Source organism: Eleginops maclovinus, chromosome 10, assembly GCF_036324505.1.
Source record: "Eleginops maclovinus isolate JMC-PN-2008 ecotype Puerto Natales chromosome 10, JC_Emac_rtc_rv5, whole genome shotgun sequence".
NCBI classification, from domain to species: domain Eukaryota; kingdom Metazoa; phylum Chordata; class Actinopteri; order Perciformes; family Eleginopidae; genus Eleginops; species Eleginops maclovinus.
The window spans coordinates 6,798,002-6,819,510 of NC_086358.1; the positions used below are offsets into that span (position 1 = coordinate 6,798,002).

General features: G+C 42.1%; 3 protein-coding genes across 4 annotated transcripts in view; 1 reads left to right on the forward strand and 2 right to left on the reverse strand.

Moving 5' to 3' along the window:
- Positions 1 to 9,059, reverse strand: part of LOC134870732 (potassium voltage-gated channel subfamily C member 1-like) — a 50,491-nt gene extending 41,432 nt beyond the window's left edge. For both annotated transcript variants that reach the window (XM_063893111.1, XM_063893109.1), the window contains exons 1-2: positions 8,528 to 9,059; positions 237 to 924 (exon numbers count right to left, since the gene is read on the reverse strand). In XM_063893111.1, the coding sequence (XP_063749181.1) occupies positions 237 to 857 (621 nt within the window). In that variant the 5' untranslated portion in view covers positions 858 to 924; positions 8,528 to 9,059. The remainder of the gene's footprint in view (positions 1 to 236; positions 925 to 8,527) is intronic.
- Positions 9,060 to 15,365: 6,306 nt separating this feature from the next.
- Positions 15,366 to 18,823, reverse strand: rexo4 (REX4 homolog, 3'-5' exonuclease). Its single transcript, XM_063894157.1, has 8 exons — positions 18,318 to 18,823; positions 17,903 to 18,216; positions 17,671 to 17,817; positions 16,704 to 16,897; positions 16,506 to 16,594; positions 16,338 to 16,412; positions 16,164 to 16,238; positions 15,366 to 16,031 (listed from the first exon to the last, which is right to left on the reverse strand). The coding sequence occupies exons 1-8, from the start codon at positions 18,540 to 18,542 to the stop codon at positions 15,867 to 15,869; spliced, it is 1,284 nt and encodes a 427-aa protein (XP_063750227.1). The 5' UTR covers positions 18,543 to 18,823; the 3' UTR covers positions 15,366 to 15,866.
- Positions 18,824 to 19,024: 201 nt separating this feature from the next.
- On the forward strand, positions 19,025 to 21,225 carry pigp (phosphatidylinositol glycan anchor biosynthesis, class P). Its single transcript, XM_063894159.1, has 5 exons — positions 19,025 to 19,246; positions 19,336 to 19,420; positions 19,718 to 19,790; positions 19,929 to 20,047; positions 20,316 to 21,225. Exons 2-5 carry the CDS (start codon positions 19,339 to 19,341, stop codon positions 20,429 to 20,431), a joined length of 390 nt encoding a protein of 129 aa, XP_063750229.1. The 5' UTR covers positions 19,025 to 19,246; positions 19,336 to 19,338; the 3' UTR covers positions 20,432 to 21,225.
- Positions 21,226 to 21,509: the final 284 nt, after the last annotated feature.

Below are 21,509 nucleotides of genomic sequence, written 5' to 3' on the forward strand. Positions count from 1 at the left end.
ATCAGTAAGTCCATATCCTTACATTTAATGCAAGCTATCCTGTCAGGGAAAACACACATGTCGACACTCAGCCTGCAATTAATTATGGAGGACTGGCTTCAATGATAACGTGGACAGGACATTAAAAACACAAAGTTTTAAAAACTTATTATGACTCAAGCAGTGCACTGAGACACCATGATGCAGAAGATGCAACAGCACATAAACAAGTTGCAGGAGAGACGTGAGGAACTCACCCTAGCATATTTGGAGGAATACGGGTCTTCGAAGAGAGCCCATATTCGGGGCTGCCAGGTTTTCCACCAGCCCGCTTTCCTCGCGTCCTCCTGCATGCACAGTCTTTTCAAGTCCCCGTCCGCACCGCCCAGCGCGGGCTCGTCGTCCGGCGCGTCCGGTTCTGGATTCTCGAAGCTGTCCAGCGCCTCCTCCGCATCCCGGTGTTGCCGGTAATTCATCCAGCAACACGCCTCCACATCAGTCTCATCGATGCCCCAGAAAGCCAGCTCCTCCTCGAACAGGGGACCGCACACATCGTTGGGACAGTGCAACTTCCCGGTGCGGTAATAGTTGAGGATGAAGGAAAACACTGACGGGTGGCGGTCGAAGAAGAACTCGTCTAATTTGGGGTCGTAGTCGAAGTTGCTGAACGCGTCCGGCTCGGTGAGCCACGATAAGCGGGTGCCGGGCAGCGTTTTTAGGGTGCTCCGGTAAGTCTCATGCCGCACCCCCCCGCAGTTTATCACGATTTTCTCGCTTTCCGACGGACAAGTCATGTCTGCGCTGTAACATGCTTTGTTGGACGACTTGTTCCCACCCTTGCGCCCTTTGAAAGAGGATACACACACCGAACTGAGCATAGAGGACCGGGGGGGAGGGAGAGGATGAGAGAAACCGAAGGGAGGAGGAGGGAGGAGTCTGAGGAGTCTGCGGGGAGAGAAAAAGGGCAGAAATTTTAGCAGAAGGGAGAAATAGATGTGGATTATCAACATTGCAATACACATTTACAATCACGCAGTAAAGCCAGCTGTATGTGCAATTAGTCCCTTGATAATCAGCCGATGGAAGGGCACAAAACGACCGTGTGCAGGTGCAGTGAAAGGGCGGGGGGGGGGGGGGGGGGGGGGGCTGGGAATATGATGGGTGGCAAAGTTGTTTTTGACATAGCAGAAAGATACCTTCAACTTATTAGGGCAACATATGGAAGCAGGTGGACACAGTTATGAGTCAGCACCCTGACAGGCTGATGTTGACACTACAGTGATGGGTGTGTGTGTGTGTGTGTGTGTGTGTGTGTGTGTGTGTGTGTGTGTGTGTGTGTGTGTGTGTGTGTGTGTGTGTGTGTGTGTGTGTGGGATGGGGGGGGAGGTGTTTGGATGTGACACCCATCACTGTTTCCATTCTTTATTCCAATGTTCTCCCTTAAACTATCTCTGAATTGATCTGATCGATGCTCATGTCAGTGTTCATTCAAATCCTCTCCCTAATTAGGCCACTTTGAGACTTGAGTAGCCCCCCCCTTCCACTCCATCCCTCCCCACCTGCAACCAGCCCTCATTTGCCTGAGGGTGTGTGAGGAGGGAAGAGTGACAGAAGATGGGAAAGAGAGCAAAAATGGGGGTCCATTTCAGTGCTTGTTTCCCCCCCTTTTTCCAAAGATGCCTCTCTGACGTAAGGTGGCGCAGCACCGTTTGTGTGTGTGTGTGTGTGTGTTTGTGAGTATGAGCATGTGTGTGTGTGTGTGTGTGTGTGTGTGTGTGTGTGTGTGTGTGTGTGTGTGTGTGTTTGTTTGTTAATTGCCTCCCGAGAGTGTGGTGTCCGTACTAATGTTAGATCTGCTCAATCAGCCTATGTGCGTGATACACACACTGCTGCAGCCCCCTCCGACCGCACTGAGATTCATGCGATGCACAATTATGGCAATGCTCTCTCTGCCACTTCTCCTATGCACTGCCTCTATGTGTGTGTGTGTGTGTGTGTGTGTGTGTGTGTGTGTGTGTGTGTGTGTGTGTGTGTGTGTGTGTGTGTGTGTGTAAAGACATGTAGTGAGAGAGAAAAGGAAGAAATGGGAGGTAGAAGGTGACAGAAGAGAGAGAGGGAGAAGAGGGCCATGAATCAGATTTTTTTTATGGAAGCCTCCAAAAGGACAGGACACTCAGTAAAACCAGGCATGCTCAGACAAAGACCTGAAGATGGGGATGGAAATAAAAAGCCAAAGAGTGAGAGATGTAGAGGGAAAGAAAGTGAATGCTGCTCACTCACCATACAGTGAGCAGCTAGTGTCTCTCCCCCTGTTGATGGAGGAAGGGGGTTGAAGAGAGAGTGCGGAGGGGGGAGGAGGAAGAGCATCGAAAAGGAGAGTGCACTATAAAAGTGAATGAATTCTGCTGCAGTGAAAAGCCAGAGTTATTTGCTCTCTCTCTCTTTATTTCTCACCCCCCTCTCTGCTTCTCCCAGCGAGGTCAAATTATCCACCCGCAAGCTGTGTTACCATCCGGGGGGTTGGGGGGCGGGTTTCGGTGCTTCACAACAGGCACGCGTTCACAACAGAAAGCCATACACGCGCCACATCTATGTTGTTAACCTTTTTCTCTGTTCAAAGACATGCACCACTCTCCCCCTCCTTCCCCAGCGAGCTCTCACTGGCCCTCCCCCCTCTCCATCCTACTACTCTCTCTCTTTCTCTCTCTCCGTCACTTTCTCTTCCTTGCTCGCTCTCATATTCCGCATAAAGGAATCACATTTCATTGAAGGAGCAGAATCAAGGCTTCATTCCTCCCTCCTCTCACAACACGGTCTTATTCCCATCCAGTGCCCCTCTCTCATTCTCCTCTTCTGCTCTTTCCCCCCCCCCTTTTTTTCCTCTTCCTATTCACTACATTTCACTCTTGTGCATTTTTCTTTTATTTCTCCCCTCTTTGGTTCACTCTTCCTCCTGTCCCATTCCTTCCCCATCCCAAAGTAAGCTTCCTTCACTTTGGGCCAACTCTCTTTAGCGCTCCCCCCTTCAGACTTTTTCTCCCTGCATGTAGGACACTGCAGTATTCCTTTTTCTTTCATGTTGTTTGGCTCATTTCTCTCCACTTTTTATCTGAAGAAACAACTTTTGGTTCATGGTAAAGTTTCCTGTTTTTATTTTTTCTTGAGATCTTCTGTTGACATTAAGTGTCTTTTTTTATTTTTTCAGATTTATTGTTTTTCTTTTTTGGTCGTTTTTCTTTTTTTTTTGGTACAAACTATCACTTTTTAACTTTTGAATTTCCTGGACTTAACATCTCAGGTAAGATCTACTAAAAACAAGGCTATTGCATGGGAATGCAGTCAGAGTTTGGAAACATCAAAGCAAAAATATTTGATACTGTGCGCAGCTAAAACTAAAATGGATGTACTGCATGTGCGCAGGTCAGAAAAATCAAGAAACTGAACCTTAGATTTCTACTTTTTATCAAAAACTCAAAGTCCTTGCGATGCTTGCAGCAGGAGCATCAAATCTGCTTGCTCGACAAAAAAAAAATCATGCACTCAGGAGTTTTAGAGCCGTACTGCATCATTCAGCTCAAGCAGTTTAGTATCATCTATATAACTACAAACTACACAAACAAGTGGAAACAAGACTCCTTTAGTTGAATAAGGAAAGTAATAACTTGCAATCAGATTTAAAACAATTTGGAAGTAAGTCAGGAAGGCAGAGTGTAAAAACATCTCTGTGCTGTTGGGCTTTCCAGCGGTGACTGCTTGTGTTGTGGGATGGATTGTATTTCAGCACCATGGACAGCGGCACTCTCTCCCTTGGACAGGCTCCTTTCTAACAGGACACTTAACTTTCCACAAAGCAGCTCCTATGATCCCGGCCGTGGAACTTTTATACCTCGGATGAGTTTTTTTGGCTTCACTTTGCAACTCCCTCGTGCCTCTTACTTCTACTTCACAGGCAGCTGTAGCTTATTGGTTCAACTGCTGAATATTTTATACACGGACAGCCACAAGTCTGTAACTACGGTTAAATGTACTTAAGTGTAAGTTTTTTTACAAATTTGGGATTGATTTGGATATTATATCTTCTTGCCTTTGCTCAGAATTACACGGGCAGATTTTAAAGTTTGAGTGAGAATTGTGAACAAGACCCGATCTTGATTAGCTCAGGGAATTTGAGTTGATTGCTGCATTTCAGTGCGCAGTTTGAGGGTTTCAGCTTAAAACTGTGGAAGTAAGTACATCTGTTTAAGAGCCAGCCTCAGCACTTGAATCACTGTCAGGAGTGCAATTGCTTGAAAAAAAGAACCAGAGAGAGTGAGGGGGCTAAAGAAGGTGAGCGGTGGCTGTAAAATGGAGGAAGGAAGTCGAGATCCAGCAAGGAGCATGAGGAAGAGGCTAAAAACTGAGGGAAAAGTGAGAGAGGAGGGGGAGAAGAGAGGAGGAACAATGTCCAGCAGCAACTCTCTTTCTCTCTCCTGCAGCATTTCCTGCCTTGGCCACCGTGTCCTGCGCCACCCTGCTACTACTGGCTCACTACTGCACACACACAAGGGGAAATAGGAGGGGAGGGAGGAAGACGCATACAAACACACACACTCACCTGGCTGCAACAAAACAGGCTAAGAAAAGCAATTTAAGGGAGAAATGAAGCTCTTTGATGATGAACCCTTTAGGGAGAGCGGATGATTTCTGCAGTGGAGGATGGAAGGAGAGAAAGGGGCAGATAGAAAGAAAGAGCGTGCATGTGGCATGTGCACGAGGGCTGCACTGACGCTAATATATATTAGCAGAAACACTGCAGCAAGAAGGGGGAGGGAGCACGGGATTATGGGATGCACTGAATGTGAGGTACCAGCAGCAGTAACCAGGGGGAGGGGAGGAGAGCGCACACTAGAGAGGGAGAGACAGAGGGAGAAGGCAAGGGAGGAAATTTGGAGAGGAGTGCTGACTATGCGGAACAGACCCAGCAGTTGGTGGAAAAAGCACAAAAATAAAAATACCAATCACAGGGGGGGGGCGGGGGTGGTTGGGGGGTGAGAGAGAGAGAAAGTGAAACGAAAGGTGGAGGAGAATGAGCAATCCTGGGGAAAACGAAAGAGGGGAGAGAAAAAAAGGTGGGGGTGAGGAGACGGAGAAGACAAAAAAAGACCTTGCAGTGGCTCAGGAGAGCACCTGAATGGCTGTCAAGGTGTAGCAGGAGGAGGAGGGGCTGGAGATGGTCTGCAATACTAATAAGAGGAATGGAAACAGTGGATTGATAAAGAGAGAGGGAGGAAAACAAGTGTAGGGAAGTAAAAAACGACATAGAGCTGAGCTGAGTGGCAAATGCACCACTGGGGAAAAGGAGAGCTTTGAAGGCAAGTGTGTAATGTATGCATGTGTGTGTGTTTAAGGGAGAGAGAGAGATAGCAAGAGTTACGTATGTGTTTCTGGTGCGCAGCCATTTTTTTCCAACCCGCTACCTCATCAAAGGATGTAACCACAAGGCTTCACGCTGTTCCACCCATATCACCTCCCTCCCTCCTTTCCTCATTCCTCTCCCTCTCATCTCTACCTGATCTTCCCTCTCCTCTCCTCTCCTCTCCTCTCCTCTCTCATTCTCACTCCCCAGTGTCGAGGAGACCCCAACAGGAGAGAGCGAGGCACTGCATCGTGGTGAAAGCACTGCGGTCACCTCCCCTTTTAGTGCGGTGTCACACCACACAGTGTCCTCTCCCCACTCAAATTGTCATTGCACCTCACAGTGCAATTCTGAATCTGGTGTGTGCAGTGTGCGAGGATGGTGGGGAGAGGTAGGAGGCGTGTGAAGTGAATGATACGAATGAAAATACATATTTAATAGAATATCATCAATGGATGGAGTTTTTTTTTTTTATGTTAAAAACTGTGTGCGTACGGAGAGAAATACACAGAGTGAGGACACACTTTGAGCTTAAACTGGTTATGCACACACAGGAGAACACAAACATCTGTCCTTATAAGAAAGCTCACCAGTGTCCAATTTCCAAAACATGAATTAAGTAACCAATCAATTAAGCAAGCTGAAAAGGAAATGGCAGCTCCTCTACTCAGCAACACCAGCGTGGAGATCTCCTGGGGCTGACCAATCCACACATACTCCAGCAACAACATTCCCCTGGGGGTTTTGTGCATATTGTTTAACCCTCCTCATCCTCCGCCCCCCTTCTACATCTCCATCTCCATCTCCACCCAGGAGCTCCTGCTATCAGGCACATTTCTTTTTTCTTTAGGAGAAATAAAAGAGTCATGTGATCCTGGGTTGCTCCTTTTAGCTGACTGGGGATGATTAATACATAAGGCCATTTTCAGGAATAGGCTGGCAGAAATGAAGCCTGTAATAGAGCTCTGAAAGCTCAGCCAGGGTCCATGACTAAAATCCTTCCTGCCAACAGTAGGATGAGTGTTGAGTTTATTTGGATAGATTTACCCACTGGTTAAGACTTCACTGGGGACAGAAGGAGGCAAGGCTACCTTCTAGGACCAGCGATTGGATAAGGAGAGGTCAGAAAAAATCCAGAACTGAGTGCAGGCAAAAAAACTCAATGGTATAATGTGTCATGTCGGGAAAGAATGTTATTTTTGGACCTGCATGAATATCCCTTAGTATTCAATGTTCTTGGCTCTTGGAAAACTGGCAGCAGGAGCATATGGCTTTAACCTCCGCACCTCCCTACTCTCTTATATCATTTAAACCTGCCTGCTCCTAATTAATGACACCGCCCTCCCTGAATGATTAGGACCCTCACTATCCTGCAGTGCAATGATGTGGCTCAGAGGGCAAGACAAACGGGATGAGAGAATAAGCATTACTGACTCCTGACCTGTGCACGAGCAATTAGACAAAGAGGAGGGCTGCCGGAAAAAAAACAGATTACTAGAGAAGTTGGGTTTGAAAATGAGGAAATAGTAATAGGAGGACAGGGAAAAAACAACGAGGTGAGCTGGAGGTGAGTCTCAAGGTCAAGGATTAAAAACACTGAATCAGTTGGATCAGGTGATGGATTAGTTGAAAGAGAGGGGGGAAAGTTGTCTGGAAACTGGCATGAACACGTGAGAGGAGAGAGAAACCAGCACGCACAAGGAGAGAGGAAGGGTCAGAAGCAAGAACACACACAAACCCAGGACACGACAGATGGGTAATTCAATCACAGCCTCAAAATAGATTTATTCCAACAGCAGCACCCTCCTTTTTTGAGCCCCATTACTACTCTACCAATGACATTCACTGACAACATGCCACTGTCACTACTGGGGAGGCTTCTTTTTTTTGGCTTAAATCGAATGGGTGTTTTCTGGGTTACCCTCAATCTAAAAATAGCTCCAGCTGTAGATTCATAATGCAGGATTGAGGAGAGGGAAAGCAAATGGAGGAAGAGACTTCCCATTAGGGGAAAAGCATGCTGGAGACAGAAGGGGGAAAAAAAGGAAATGCAAGAGCTGGAAAAGTGAAGGAAGAAGAGGCGTTATGAAACTACTTTGTGTGTGATGCAGGGGCATGGTGATGTGGTGGTGGGGGGGTTGTAGGGGAAAAGACCCCGTCTAGACATTTAACTGCCCCCATAGACTTCCTGGATCTCATTGACGCTATGTCCTTTCTGTGGTTCTGCTCCACTGTTCATCTCTTCCTCACACCTTTTCTCGTACCGGTATGTGTGTGTGTGTGTGTGTGTGTGTGTGTGTGTGTGTGTGTGTGTGTGTGTGTGTGTGTGTGTGTGTGTGTGTGTGTGTGTGTGTGTGTGTGTGTGTGTGTGTGTGTGTTACCTCCCTCTTATGGCTTCTTTAGCAAACCTCCATTTCAGGCCTTGACACTCACCACGGTGCTGCCACGCCACACAAACACAAACACTAAAGGCACATACAAGTAAAACAAATGCATGCCCACAAATGAACAAAGCAATACACAGGGAAACTCACACAGTCAATGATGCCAAGAGGAATGCACACACACACACACACACACACACACACACACACACACACACACACACACACACACACACACACACACACACACACACACACACACACACACACACACACACACACACACACACACACACACACACACACACACACACACACACACACACACACACACACACACACTTCAGAGGCATGAAACTGCTCTGATCTAGTGTTGTAGATGGGGAAACACCCACAAATTGTGCAATGAGGAATGTTATAAAATGACATTTTTAGGCGTCATGTGAGTGGATGAATTACATCTGACTGTGTACAAGTGCGGGTCTCTTTGTGTTATAGCCGCTAGAAATAACAATACAAACACAGGATAGAGGTTTATGAATATAATTGGAACATTTTTCACACATTCGATTCCTCTGGATCATAACACAAACAGGTTACAGGACGGGCTAAATCGCAGATAAAACGATACTTGTTGAATGTAGGCTAGACGCTTTTCTTTTTCTTGCTTCTTTCAGAGCTGGCCAATAAATGCTCTATTATTAGACGGATAAACGCAAATGAAAGCCACCAAAATACAGACATATACACAGACACGGATAATACTCACTTGCTTTTGGTTCAGGTTCGTTTCGAGTGCGTGCAGAGACGCGCACATCAAGCTTAAAGATCAATCACAATGTAGTTTTCTTTGTGAGATCGCTTTTTTCTTATGATTTCACAGAGTATCCAGTTTCTCGCAGGCATTCAGTTGGTCTGTTTTCTTTCTCCCCACGATAAGAAGAAATCAAAATAGGATTGCGCGCGTCTGTCGCTAAAAAATCTCGTTTTGGCACCGTTATTGCCGTATGTTACTTATAGCTTATGGTCATGCTGATGATGGCTGAAGGGGTGAGTCTTTCAGGTGAAATGAAGCAGAAGTCCCCCTGAAAGATGTATTTTTTTGTTTTGTTTTTTTTTGCTATTTCCCTCGATTTCAGAGCCCCCTCTCCCACCTCTTTGTTATTGCAAAAAAAAATAATTGCCAGCCTTTGTTACAGTGTCTCTACGCTTCCAGGCGCAGGGTGTAGCTACCATTCAGCTCTTCCTCTTGCAAATGTTTCAATGGAGCCTGTAGACACCTCTCTCTTTGCCTTTCCCTCTCTGTGCCTCTCTCTGTTCGTTTGGAGGAGCATCACCTTCTGCACTATTTTTTTTTTTCCTCAGACGATACATGTGGGCGGATTAGAGAACAAGACAGAGGGGTGGGAGGACCCCGGTGAATACAGAGGCTAATTTCTCATATGGCTGCTGAACTCCATAAATACATATGCTGTAAAAATACACACACCGGGGCTATAAGAGGAAAGGCTTTGGGTTTAATCATATGTTTAATTGTTTGTTTTTCCTTCTCTCTCTCTCCCCCCCCCCCCCCCCCCACCCTTCTTTTTTCCTCACTATATAGCCCACACATGCTCACTCTGCTGGACGGACGCACCATTTTGTCTACAGGTTCCCAGCCTTGACTCTTGTCTGACATCAGCAGTCATGTGGTGGCAGAGGAGCAGGTGGATATATGACAGGGAATGTGGAGTAATATGTTCAATAATAGGCCTAATTATAACCGGAAGATAAGATACTGCTTTAATTGAAGTTATCTTTGCTCTAAAAGCACTGTCAAAGATATCCTGTCATGAAGATATTAAAAATGCTCACTAACTAAATACATTTCCTGAAACAAGACAAGCTCCAGGATCATTACCATTAGTTCAGTCTAATTAAAGGAGAACTGCTATATTTTCAAATTGCAGACATGTTATCTCTATGATTTAATACGACAGTCAACATATATTTATCTTATATGTTTAACGTCTCCAGAGAGAATGAATTGGGAGAAATGTTACAAGCAAACCTGAGAGAACCCAGGAATATGTTCTGGTTCTGAGAAATTACAACAAAATAAAGCTTTTTTAGCTATCGAAGATAGAGAACAAACATTACCCGGTTCCCAAATTCAGCCTCCCATTAGCAGTCTATGGAGCAGCTCCAGACTGTACTTGATGACATCATAAGTGTGAGACTTCTCTGGTTTGTGGCTCTGACAAAGACAGTGCTCATGTTAAAGAATAATGACTTTCTTAGGCCACGGAAATATGTAGAATAATACTTTTAAAAAAACTCTTATTAAGGTGGTGTTCCCATTTAATAAATGCCATAATTCAGTAAAGGTACCATGATCAGCATCGTTGCTGATGCACTTATCGACAGGAAGCTCAAGGTCGAGTGCAACACAGCCTCATAAACATGACCATAGTAGTAACAGGGCAAAAGGTTAATGCTTAGGTGCCTGTAGCATTTCCTTTGATCAAAAAAAGCTTTCCTAATAGCAAAGTCAGGACAGAAAAAGGATGAGTAAAGGAGAAATGTAAGTTAATTAATAATAATAACAGCAATAGATAACATTTGTATAGCGCCTTTAAAGGAACACAAGCCCACCATACATGGTAGCATAAAGACCACAATGTTACTGTTAAAAGAACCATTAGGAAATCCAAAAAGGCTGTTTGTAAATAAGTATTATTTCCCTTTCCGAAAGGTGAATCGAAGCACTAATCAGAAACACCGTCTCCACACCACCTTGAGCTTCTGCTCAAACTCAACCACAACAAAGGTCAGGCTTCTCACTGCTGTAGATCTACAGGGCTAAAAGCAGAGCCACTGCCTTTAAAACTCACTAGTTTCTTTAGAGAGCCATGTCCTTAAATAAGTCTGACACGTCAAAGTGGAAAATTGTATCAGCTGGAAGAGCATTGGTAGATCATATGAGTAGAAAAGGGGTTGTTGAATGTAAAAAAGTGAGAAAATGTGAGCACAAACTCAGGCGTTTCAGAGCATGGAGATCACAATACAGGCTTGGTTAGTCAGATATTCTGGATTATAGATTTAAGCTTTTTTTATTTTCCTAATCAAATGGTTTTTGTTTTACTTCTCTGCATGCGATAGTGTTTTCAACCTGTACCCGTTTGTATCCCTCTGTGTGTATGAGCTACATTTAAAAACGTCAGCCACCTTGCTCTGACATCTCTCGATTAATGCATGAGTATAAGTCCTTTTTTAGGTTTGTGCATATGTGTATTTCAGACGTGTGTAAAAAAAAAAAGCCATCAATAAAGCATGTTTTCTTCTACTATGTGTGAAGTTTAGAGGGTTTTTTCTGCACCCTTCAGAAACAATGCATAACTCTATTCTGCACTATGTCAGTTCTAGTTTATTTACAACCCGTCTCTCCCCTACAGCGCTGTCCAGGATCGGTCAAACACATGATTTATACAGGTGCTGTGGTAAATAATTCTTGAGGTAATTCAAGCTGTTAAAAACAGCAGCCAGAGCCCTTACAGCAAAGTTTGTAGGACTTTTTCATACAGTATTTATAACATTTAGAATGAAGTGCTTAATGCTAATATGAGCTTGCTACAATGCTCAATACTATTGCTAACAATACTTTTTGAAATATATTTGATAATCAACACTGAATAAAGAGTCTAGATGAGGCTGAGGCTTGAGTATTGCCAATAATGTCAGGGCAATCTATCCAATTTCCATTTTCTGACACATTTCACTCTGAATCTAAAAGTCAACCTATTGGTGGCCATTGAGGAAATGTCAGATCCTCTCCAAAGTCATTAGGGTTCATCCTCTGGGGAACATCAGTTTCCTGGCAATCAATCTCATTATTTCTGAGATATTTCAGCCGGGAGCGAAATGGTGTAACAACAAAACCAAAGAGCCTCATTGCCATCCACAGAGTCTATATCAGCACGCACCAGCTAAGAATAGATCATATTTGCATATTCAAACTAAAGTGAACTCACCCTGCAACAGACCAGAACAGATGCAGAAGGATTTCCTCCACAGAAAGTAGCTGACTGTGTTTCTTCATCAATCTACATAAATACTGAATGCTCAACTTTGGTTCCCCCTGAAAGTGAGCATTAGCCAACACAGACACATCAACAACCAGGCTCTTGGCGGCATGGTGCTGCTCATGCATAAGGAAGTAGTGAGCAGCAGACCTGAGGAGACATTGTGTGGTCAAGAGGAGATTCCGCAAATGCAGACGGAGAGGGAGAAAAAGGAGGTCTGTGGTGTCCTCAGATTCATCGGTTCACTGTTACTTCCAGTAAATGTTACAGTATGGGTAGACAGGGTATAAATAATACAAACCCTAACCCTATATCGTGAATTGCAGCACATCTTATTCTTTGTACTAAAGGGCACTTTACTTAGGGTCAACACAAAAGTTTGCTGGCCTTAGGATGCAAAGACTAATTGACAAAGAGAAACTGCTAGTCCAATAATCTCCATTGATGCTGTCCATCAGTAAATGTAGAAGAGTGTCCATGTGACATGGTCGCTGGGCTGCTCTACACTCAATGGAAGCTGGTTGCACAGCGATTCTTTTAGATTTTTGGTACGAGAACTCAACAAGATGCTCAAATTAATCTTTGCAGGGCTGCTGCTTATGTGCTGCGTGTTTAAAACCAACCGACCGCTCAACAATGTTAATGTTGAGTTTAATCCCTTTTGAGACACTGTGCAGTAGAATGGACGGCAGTGAGTTTTACATTATTCAATTATGAATCAAGCGCTATTTGAGCAACAGCGGCAATGCCTCCAAACCCATCACGAGATTCTTTTAAATGCTATCCTGTTATTTCCAGCACTGCAGTTATTAGGAGGACAATTCAATGAGACTCTTCAGTCCTCCAGAGCTGTGCTACAGCTTCATTTTGTCATGCATGATTGAGCAGTACTAATGACCAAATTAATTCAAGAATTAAAAGACATAAATACTGCATTATTATGAAAATGTAACAAAGACCTTATATTGAGACCATAGCTTTATATGTACAGCAAGTATAATAAAAAAAAAATAGAATATTAAATAGATTTATTGCAAACTGCACAGGATTTTAGTTTGGACTACTTAACAAAGTTAGAAAATATAGACCAGAAATCATTCTAAAAGGGCACTAAAGGAAGGCTAATGCTAGATAAGATGTAATATTTTGAGTTTACTGAAGATAAAATGAAATTTAGTGTCAATATATAATTTAATAGATGTGTTCTGTTCAGCTCGACTGTGGGACATCACCATGTGGAGCCATATAGCAAGAGCAATGGATGAATGATCGTTGCAACACTGTGTCTCAAAATATTTACAATAAAACTAGTTTTTTTTAAAGTTTCTCTTGTGTATTGCCTAATTTATCTTAAGGTCACAGTGTCTAGCGTGACATATTTTGTTCGCAGTCTGTTCAAATCGTATCTGTATCTATTGGCTCCCCTCGTCTTTAAATGTTTAACCACTAGGGGAGACAATGCATAGTTTAACAGTCATTGGCTGCACAAAGGGGAAATCCAGGGAGGAGTCTTCTCAGCTTTTATGTTTTACCTGCCAACATCATCACACAGCTGTACCAAAACACCCATTGTGACCCAGAAAACCAAACATAAAAAGAAAGGTTTGTATCAGCAGATGAGTAAATCCCTCACCCAAATGTATATTGTCCGGCAGTGGCTCAGTCAGTAGGGGCTTGGACTGGGAATCGTACGGTCGCCGTTTCAAGTCCCCGAACAGACTTGAAAATATGGAAGGTGGACTGCTACTTGGAGAGGTCCCAGTTCCCCTCCTAGGCCTTGCTGTGGTGTCCTCGAGCAAGGCACCGGACACCTCCAATCCCCCCCTCCCCATTGCTCCCCGGGCGCTGCACAATAGCTGCCCACTGCTCCTAGTACTAGGATGGGTTAAATGCAGAGGACCAATTTCACTGTGTGTGCTCTGCTGTGTGCATGTATGTGACTAATAAAGAGGGTTTCATCCTCCGATTCTATCTTCTATATTGACGTTTGCACAGACATTTATCAAAGGCATCACGGCATCAGACCGGGCTTTAGACAGAGCCTAATTTAAAGCCTGGATGCTGCACACCAAGGACATGCAGGGCAGCTATAGCATCAGCCTCTGGGCAGCAAATCACACTGACAAACTGTTGGCACATGAGTAAACAGAATCCATTATTTTATCACCATGACTCCCGTAATGCTACATTTGATAAAAGTAATGATGAAATAAGAAGTACTCTCAAACATGAGAGGACTATGTGTTACGGAGACCAAAAACAACCTTATAACACACTTTTGAGCAAAAAAATATCATGAAGGTAGGACAGTAGTACACTAAATCTGAAGGGAACGTTTCCATCTCCTTGGGTGTCAGCAGAGGAAGATAAAGGAAGGGAAATGTCCTCCACCGGATGCTGCAAGAGTTGGATCCATATTGATTGAGTAAGGACTCTTCTGACCAAGATTGCATTTCTAATATGAGAAGGGCAAGTTCTGCATCAAACATGGACAGTAAATCATACCTGTGTACTGCAGGCACACGAGGCGCCTGAATCCCACTATGACACAAAGTAACACGCACTTGCAGAAGACTAGCTGCAGCTATGAGAAAACCCCAATCAACAGGATCAGTGCCACAAAACTCACATTTTACAAACTGAAAACCTAGTATATTTATCTGGAGTTCAAAGAACAAATTGACAGAAGGAGGCATTACAGCTCATATGGAGGTGATGTGTCAACACTGATTTGAAAAGGAAAAAGGTGACAATAGAGCACAGTTTGGTGGTTTAACATGGAGACTTTGTCCGTCAGACAAGAAGAACTCAACAAACGTGTGGTTTCAAACATACTTCAAAGTACAAAATTCAAGATAGGGAATCTGGATTATTGAAAAACGGTCATTGTGTTTTTAAAAAAAGCAAAAAATGTTACCAGATAAAAATGGCGTCCTTGTTTATGGTCATCATCATCCTTCTTCTATGCTTTTTTCTCTTCTCCCTCACTCATTTTCAGGTCGTAATTATCGACTAGCGAGGCCGGCTTTGGTGGTTTGGCAAAATTATCATAATTAATGGGACTTATTTTGCTGTGCATCCAGAGCCTGCTTGTCAATCACTAGAAACAAGCGGAGTACTCACACACACTTGGAGTAAAACATGTTATACAAGAGACTTCTCCTGTATATGAGTAATGAAATGATAACCAGGCAAGTTCTCCTTTTTTCCCACACATGAAAAAAGTTGTAGCTTGATTGTTCGATTCCATTTTCCTTACTTGACGATGCCTGTCCTGCGATGAGAATATAGCAAAACTGGGATGTTGATGCTCAAACGATATATTGTGCAGCTGTGCTACAAGACACAATTGTCCCCATGTTTCCAAACTTCTTGTGGGTGGTCATTAGGTTATAGGAGGGCAGCAGTTGCAATCTTTAATATCTGTCAGCTCTCGAATTCTTAGAGAGAACATTTTATTGCAAAGCGAAACTTAGATGAGATCAATTCTGCCATCGACACAAATATGGTTACTATTTTATGGTTTTTCAATAATTGCAACATATCTAGATAGAAAAGATTTCTCTTGTGTTTATTTCATACTTTTTTAAAACAATTAAGGCAACCAGGGAACCGCAACACTACAGACAAAAGTTTTGAGGATCAAAGATCTTAACACATAGATTATATAACACTGGAAACATTATGCAAAAATAAGATTGTGTGCTAAGCGGAAACACTCTCTGCATTTCTCGTGAGGATTTTTACACCTTCTGCCGACTGCTGGAAATATCTTGGTAAATGATGGGCTTCTAATACGCAAGATGGAACAGGTAAAGCTTTTCAAATAAAAGACTAAATGATCTCTACGATCTTTCATCTGTGCAAGTCAGTCCGAGGTGCTCAGGCAGAACACTCCTGGCTGTGTGCAAGTCTCAAAAACAATCAAAGCCTTTCACATCCTGAGATGTCCTGTCTGAGGGCCACTCGTTGAAGCTCGTCTTTAAGAACACGTTTGCCAAACCTCTGATCTTTTCAGTATGTTCTGCTGAGATCCACAGGTGGGATTCAGAATCCCACGAGGCTCTTGTTGATGTTCTTGTTCTTGGAGGACTTTGGCTTTCTCTCCCTCTTCTTGTCTGAGTCTTTGTTATTATGACTGGCTTTAATGTCTGCTTCCCACTTCTTTTTCTCCAAGGTGTAGAGCCTCATGGTGGCCTGTGCGTCTTGGACCTGGTAAACAGTGGATAGTGGGTACAAGATGCTTTGTTTTTATATTTTTCATTGGTATTCTTTGTAGCTGTGCAATAAACCATTAATGTGAGAGAAAGAAGAACCAGATTAGGAGTGTGTTTGATGACTTACAGATGAATGTTCACCCTGTTGGACTTTAACGTTGAGTATTTCTCTGCAGAGCAGTTTCAGCGACGGTCGGCCACTCTAAAAAATAAAATAAAAACAAGCACAGAACATTAAACACTGATTCTTAGACGTTGGTAAAGTGGGGTCCATGTGCACAACTTCAAAGAATTAAAGTACCTTTACGATTTTCCTAAAGGGTTTGTACTTCTGAGTGTCCCGGATTTTCTTTTTTGGATGATCCAGGAGTAAAATCTGAAACAGCAGGAAATAATAATGCTTAATAAGTCCTTACATTTATTTAGAAAAATGATTCAAGATCCTGCTGAGATTTTCCACCCAGGCTACCTTTAAGTCGTTGTGTATGGCATGTCCGACTACTATTCTGCCTTGCAGGATTTCAGCAACCTCCCTCTGCACAGTCTGTGCATCCTCTCCTGCGGTGAGGCACACATGGATGGAGTCATAGTAACACAGCATTCAGACGTTTTAAAAAGTAATAAACTATAACTTGTAATCCTTCTCGCATCATTTTTTGCTACTTACCGTCTATGATGTCCTCCGGTCGGATGCCACTGAAAGCTGTCCTGTAATCTGTCACCTTCTCTTTGGGTTTCACGTATTTGTCATAGATGCATTTCCCAAACTGGTTTACGAGGGACACGCGAGCCAAGATGCTCTCCTCTCCATCCGGACCGACTCCCACCATCTCGCAATCAATGGCCACGGCTCTGGTGAGGCTAACAGTTGGCGAATGGTAAACAATGTGATGAGTGGACAGTGTTCACTACTACATCATCCTTCCTGAGGAAGAGCCATGTCTGTGTTTTTGTTAAATATGTTGTTAACCAGAATCTTTATTTGCCAAGTATGTACACATAGGAATTTGAGCTTGTTAAGACAATTTGTTGTACTGTTTGACACTTTTTATGTGTTTTAAATTCATTAAAGCCAGCTCCAAGTTTACATGTGTATTGATAAGCTGCGTTGCAGAATGGGAAACCCAAACAACAGCAAATAAAATAGAAATGACAAAAGATAATTATCATTTGCTAGATTTCTTGAAATAAAAAAAAAGAGTAAATTCTTAAGTATGAGACGTAGGAAAACAAAATGCAGCCATCCCTTATGTCAAATGCAAAGTTATGTCTAATTTCATTCAATAAATAGACAACAATCGGAGGAATTAGGCAGCCATTGTTTTTTAGTTTTAATGATTAATAAACACAGATTGATGCCTAACTCATGGCATTGTGTAGCATAAAGAATAGATGATGGCATGGACAGCTGTTTAGTGAGCTTTAAAAAGGTGACAGTTGACAGAAATTGTTACCTTTAGAGACAGTTAGGTTTGCTGTTTCCCTGTTAACAGTCTTTAAGCTCACCATATTTTACAGGGAGCGCAAACACAGCATAGACCAGCGCCAATGTTGCATTCTGGTTCATTTGGATTTCACAAGCGTTACATGAAGCACTTGTGCTACAAAAGACCACCAAATGTGTCATCACTCACCCTTCGAAGGCTTTCTCCTTGACCAGCGAGCTCTCTGTGTCCTGGCTCTTGTGAATGCCCTGCTTCTTCCTCATAATGTCTGCTGCCTCAGCTCCCACCGTAGCCTCGATGTCATCCGGGTCTACATCATCAAACCAGAGGTCCGCTCTGCAATAGCAAAAAACAAGATGAAGTTAGTGAACACAATTCCTCTTGACCTGAATATAAGCAGAAGACAGTGCTGCACACTTACTCTGTAGGTTTGGTCTCTTCCACTACAGGCTTCTTTTGCTTGGCTGGTTGCTCGCCGTTCAACTTTCCACAGTCCTTTTTCCTTTTTGGAGCAGCAGACTGTTTTACCTCAGAGACAGCTGGACCCTTTGAGTTCACCTTAGGGGCAACAACAACAGTTTTTTGCTTCTCTTTTTTCCAAGTATCTTTCTGCCCAGGTTTGTTCTTGGGAATATGTGTAGTAGTTTTTTCATTCTTCTCATTCTTTAGCAGAGCGCCATTTGGAGGTTTTGGTGTCACAGGCTGCTTCTTCTCCGGCTGACTGGCCTTTAACATCTGTGGAAAGATTACCAAAGTTGTAAACTTCAGTAAACAAATATTACATATAATTAACAGATATGAAAAAAAGTTACAGACAGGTAATTTAAATGACAAACCTCTTGTAATGCCTTCCAGTTAGAAGAGAACTGCAAGCCATCCTTTGGAGGAACCACCTGCTGGACTTTAGCTTTCTCCTGTTTCTGGACTTGAGGCTTTATGTTTTTAAACTTCTCCTTCATCCACTGTTTCCTTTTCTTTTTAACTGTGTATTTATTCTCTGTAGTTTTGGGTCCTTTGGTTTTAGCAGACGAGTCTTTTGTCGTTTCCTTCACGGCTGACATTGTGTGTCACTTTGGTGAAATATTCTTGGAGTAAAATCTGTGAACAGTCCTCAGCCACGTTGGACGTCGCTTAGTTACCGTTTAAAAATGTAACCCTGAGTTAGGCATCAATCTGTGTCCCACCAACAAATAATACCCCGGAGTAAATGGTCCTTTTAGCGAAACCAAAACAGATAACAACTTAGTACGTTTTCCTTATCTGCAATGAAATGTGCTCAGTAAACTACAGCTGCACCAAAGCCATGCTGAAATGTATATTTCCGACACGTGCATCAGTCAAATATGTCCGGTAGAAACACGAAATCGCAACATTCGTGTGTGTAGTTATTTTTAAATCTTTAAAAAATTAACTATTCCTATTCATTCTCAAACGTTTATTCAGGTGAGTGTGTGTGGTAAATTAATACTTGAAAAATATATGCCATTGCTGGGTTGTTTTGCTTTTTATTCCATATGCGGGCACTCGTTTACTGGCGGAAATGTTGCATATCGGACCAAATATCTCAAGGGACAAAACGTCGGTGAGATGTTTGACAGGTTTTTAAAGAACCACCCTACGTTTTGATTAAAATCGATATTTTAACGATTTTGCTTACATTGTTTGTGTCAATATCGTCCTGTGAAAATTACTAAAGCCCAGTTTAGGTGTGTTGACAGGAAAATATCTGGTAGCTCTTTGAGAGGCATCAATCTAAACATCTTAGGTATGTAAGTGGGGCAAACGCTGATCCTAAGCTCTGTGTGTTCTTTGAATTGACACTTCATCGTATTGCTTTTATTGTTGTGGTTTCAGATCATGGTGGTAAACTCTCCTTCTCCTCTGCCTGAGAGAGCCATCTATGGGTTTGTCCTTTACCTAGGCTCTCAGTTTGGCTTCTGTAAGTCACATATTTTAATTTATTTCATCCAGTATTAAAATACTTAACATGTCCAGATAAACTATAGATATTTAGGGAATGTAATAGCACGCTTGTTACAGTTTTACTTCATACTAATAGCACAAGCAGTCCAGTGGGGTCAAAACAAGTGCAGTAATATTTTAAGATGTGTTGCCTTTGTTGAGCCTGTGTGCAAAACACATGCAAAGAGCATATTTCAAATGTAAAATAGTCTGAATAGGTATGCAAACTTAACAATGTCAATAAAACATTAACTTTCCTTAATTCTCTTTGCAGTTCTGTATTGCCTGTGGGCATTCATACCAGAGGAGTGGCTTCATTCAATAGGGCTTACTTACTGGCCTCAAAAGTAAATATAAAATTCATGATCCAATACTATTTATCCATTAACAAAATGATCCAATTGTAGTTATCCAATAACAAAATAGTTAATCATATTTTTAAGTTTTATGATCCTTTAACTGAGACATTTTCCTCTCTTGTGCAGATATTGGGCCCTTGCTGCACCCATCTATCTGCTGGTGACTTTAGTGATTATTGTGGTGTTGCTGTTTGGTGTGAACATGAACAACACGGCTCCACTGGACTCCCTGGACAACATGACAGGTGAGGACAAGCCCTATGCTAACAGCTGTTCAGTTTGCAATTCACCTGTAGGGCAACATTATCACAACTCACTATACAGTAATAGAACTACAGTATAATGACTTCTGCAGCACATACCAAAAGCAACATAACCAATTATCAATAAGTATATATTTGAAAATAGAAAGGATTTTTAAAAGGATATCAAACTGCATATTATAATCTAATGGAAGTATATATGATACAGTTATTTTGATATCATATTTCAATGTTTCCCTTTTTGTCACAGATGTGTATGCTAAAGGCCAGAAGACAACAGACTGCAACAAAGGCGGAATACCCAGACTGAAGGATATTGACATTAGTGAAGTCAACCGAATGTTTTATTTGTCACCTAAGCTATGACAAAAAGAACCTCATTTTAGCTGGAGGCTGAGAAGAAGGGAGGCTGCTGGGTATTTAATACCGGTGTCGGTGTTCTGCTTTATTTATTGCCTAAGGAACAATGCAGCATTGGGACATTATGTTATAAATCAATTTACTTTTTGGGATTGTTTCCGGATCTACATTGGATCTTGTAAACTTGTACTTTGGAGAAAATATAGTATACGATTACATTCAATAAATCAATTTTTAAACATGTTTGTTTTATGCAAATATATTTTTTAATAATTATAACATATCATTAACAAGCTATGGTATCTTGTATACATCAAATTGTTTTCCATTGTGAATATCAAGGGGAAGTTTGTAACCTCAGTGTCCACAAAAGATCACAAGTGCTGAAGCAGTTTAGTGGGTTATTGTTTGATATGCCAAGACTTACAATGTTAAAGCACAAGATACATTCATCTGATCACAACTAGACCTCCGACTCAGATCTAGTTCAGTCCGAAAGCACACGTCAATATTTTATTTGAATTTTTACCTACATTTCCTCTTTTTCACTTTAAGTTCCGCACCATATTTTTTTATGCTGAGATACTATGTATTTTTAACTGATAAGCGTTTTTTTCTTTATAGTAAAGGCTTAGGATATCAAAGACTCTATATAGAAAGGGGATATCTATTAAACAGATGGAGGAAATCAGCACTTGTTACAAAGACAATTAAAGTGAGGTTGTACAACCCAGGGAGCCCAAAGTCAATTCATTTTAAGTTCCTTAAAAGTTCAAATAAAGTGTATTTCTTTCAAAATATTTAAAGTGTTGGCAGCTTTTTATGTGTCGCATATTTTTGGTAAGAGTAAGGTGTCATTTTTTCTTTGGATCAAAAAGAGAGCAATGAAATGTATTCTGATGTGGAATTTATTCAATAGTTATCAGAATCTAAATAATATATGATACTACTGTCTGTCCAATAGAACACAACATATACCATCACATGAAGTTCACCATTAATAACCCTTTTCCTATTAAAAAAAATTGCATATTCGACTCAAATATAGTGATATGGACACAGGGAAGGAACAAATGTTGTTTCT

Coding starts and splice junctions, on each gene's coding strand:
- rexo4 (XM_063894157.1), bottom strand. CDS start 18,542: ATGTCAGCCGTGAAGGAAACGACAAAAGACTCGTCTGCTAAAACCAAA. Junction 18,217..18,317: donor ACTGGAAGGCATTACAAGAG/GTTTGTCATTTA, acceptor ATCTTTCCACAG/ATGTTAAAGGCCAGTCAGCC. Junction 16,413..16,505: donor CCATACACAACGACTTAAAG/GTAGCCTGGGTG, acceptor CTGCTGTTTCAG/ATTTTACTCCTGGATCATCC.
- pigp (XM_063894159.1), top strand. CDS start 19,339: ATGGTGGTAAACTCTCCTTCTCCTCTGCCTGAGAGAGCCATCTATGGG. Junction 19,421..19,717: donor AGGCTCTCAGTTTGGCTTCT/GTAAGTCACATA, acceptor TTCTCTTTGCAG/TTCTGTATTGCCTGTGGGCA. Junction 20,048..20,315: donor CTCCCTGGACAACATGACAG/GTGAGGACAAGC, acceptor TTTTTGTCACAG/ATGTGTATGCTAAAGGCCAG.